At 57.2% G+C, this 1,855-nt stretch overlaps 1 protein-coding gene across 1 annotated transcript in view; it reads right to left on the reverse strand.

Moving 5' to 3' along the window:
* The window catches only part of ubr2 (ubiquitin protein ligase E3 component n-recognin 2), a 23,456-nt gene that overhangs the window by 15,200 nt on the left and 6,401 nt on the right, over positions 1-1,855 (reverse strand). The window contains exons 7-11 of the mRNA XM_017308838.1: positions 1,410-1,466; positions 1,192-1,359; positions 453-616; positions 279-378; positions 67-209 (exon numbers count right to left, since the gene is read on the reverse strand). Coding sequence (XP_017164327.1) covers positions 67-209; positions 279-378; positions 453-616; positions 1,192-1,359; positions 1,410-1,466 — 632 coding nt within the window. The remainder of the gene's footprint in view (positions 1-66; positions 210-278; positions 379-452; positions 617-1,191; positions 1,360-1,409; positions 1,467-1,855) is intronic.

A 1,855-nucleotide genomic window follows, 5' to 3' on the forward strand; every position in this document is an offset into this window, starting at 1 on the left:
GCTCACATCGGTGCTGCACCATGCTACGGCTACATGCTCCAGCTACATGCTACGGCTACATGCTACACGCTGCGGCTCACATCGGTGCTGCACCACTCCTGCATCATGGTGATGATGTGCGTCAGCTTCATCTGCAGGGTGAAGGCTGCCTCCCACTCCGGCTCCATCTCGATATGTTGGCCCACCTGTCTCACCACCGGGTCCATTCCCTGCAGCGACACGCAGGTGCAGTGAGGGGCGGGCCCCACCTGAAGCTCCTCCTCCCGGCTGCAGCTTACCTGCATGCACCTGAGCAGGTCCAGGAAGGCTTCGAAGCCGTCCAGAAACTTGGTTCTGAGCTGCTGGCTCCACTGTGGGGGCGGGGAGATCAGGACGTACCTGCAGACACAGCGCACCTGGTGAAGGGCCTGGGTGGGGGGCAATACCAGGTACCGGGCCGGACCGGGCCTTACTTCAGGTCTCCGATGAGACTCTGGACCCGGCCGAACTTGAAGGCCTGCTGGGCGGTGTAGCGGTCGAACTGGAAGCGTCCCTGAGCGTCGCGGTGGCGAAGCTGATCCACAAAGGTTCTGATGATGGTCATCATCAGGTTCTCCTCCACCATCAGCATCCGGGCCTGCAGGTACACACAGCCGCTCCTGAACCGGCCCACTTCCTGATGCCAGCAGTGGCTGCACTCCAACAGGTGAGAACAGGTGAGCATAGGCTCCGCCTCCTGCCTCTCTACGCCGGCTCTCTGGAGCTAACGGAGCAGCTTCCTTAACGCTAACGGTAGCTAAGCCAACTGTTGCTAAAGGCAGCAGCTCAGTAACATTTGCAGATCTGTGAATCCTTCATGTTTACATTATTCATTTATTGATTGTAGGTGGCAAATAGATAATCAATTATCCTCAAAAGCTATTGATTTCTCATTCAGTCACCACTAAAACCTTGTTTCCTCAAAGTCGTTTGCATAGTGAATTTATAAGTTTAATCCGATGTAGAGGTCATTTTAAACATGGCCGCTAGAGGGCGCCAGTGAGCCGGTTCAGACCGTGAACTGGTTCCGGTCCAGCCTGCATTCCTCCAGTCTTCCACTCAGTTTCTAGACGAACAGTTGACCTCTGACCCCGCACTCCTGGCGGTGTTGCACCAGAACGCACCTCAGCTCAGCAGAACCGGGTCAGTACCGCCGGGGAACCAGGAACTCACCAGCGAGGGAACAGTGAAGATCTGCACCGACAGGTCGGTGATGGAGAACTGCCGGTCGTGGTCGTCTCTGACGAAGTCGCTCTGCAAGCGCTCATAGTTCTGGGGTCGGGGGTCGGGGGTCGGAAGGGGACAGAGAGAGACGGCGTTGGGGCAGCAGAAGAAGAAGAGCTACTCACCAGCGTCGGCACGGTGAACAGCTGCACCGACAGCGCCGTCACCGACACCAAGCGGTCGTGGTCGTCCTCCATGAAATCTGTCTGCAGCCGTCTGTAGCTCTACAGGGGGACAGGTCACCTCTGGGTCAGAGGTCAGAGGTCAGCCCGCAACACACTCTGCTGTTACCAGGGAGCCAATCAGAGTCTGACTGCCATCGGCTGGTTCTGCTGACCTCTGACCTGCAGCACGAACCGGTTCAGTTCAGTGGTGATCAGAACCAGAACCGGGTCAGAACCAGAGGTCACACTGACCTATGAGACTGGTCTGGATCTAAACCTGGACCCGGTTCTGAACTCAGGCACTGATGAACTGTGCCTAGGTTCTAACAACTGGACCGGGCCAGTTCTGCATGTGGTCCAGTCCAGGTTGGGTCAGGTGGGTTCTGCTTGTGGTCCAGTCCAGGTTGGGTCAGGTGGGTTCTGCATGTGGTCCAGTCCAGTCCAGGTCA

Source organism: Poecilia reticulata, linkage group LG15, assembly GCF_000633615.1.
Source record: "Poecilia reticulata strain Guanapo linkage group LG15, Guppy_female_1.0+MT, whole genome shotgun sequence".
NCBI lineage: Eukaryota > Metazoa > Chordata > Actinopteri > Cyprinodontiformes > Poeciliidae > Poecilia > Poecilia reticulata.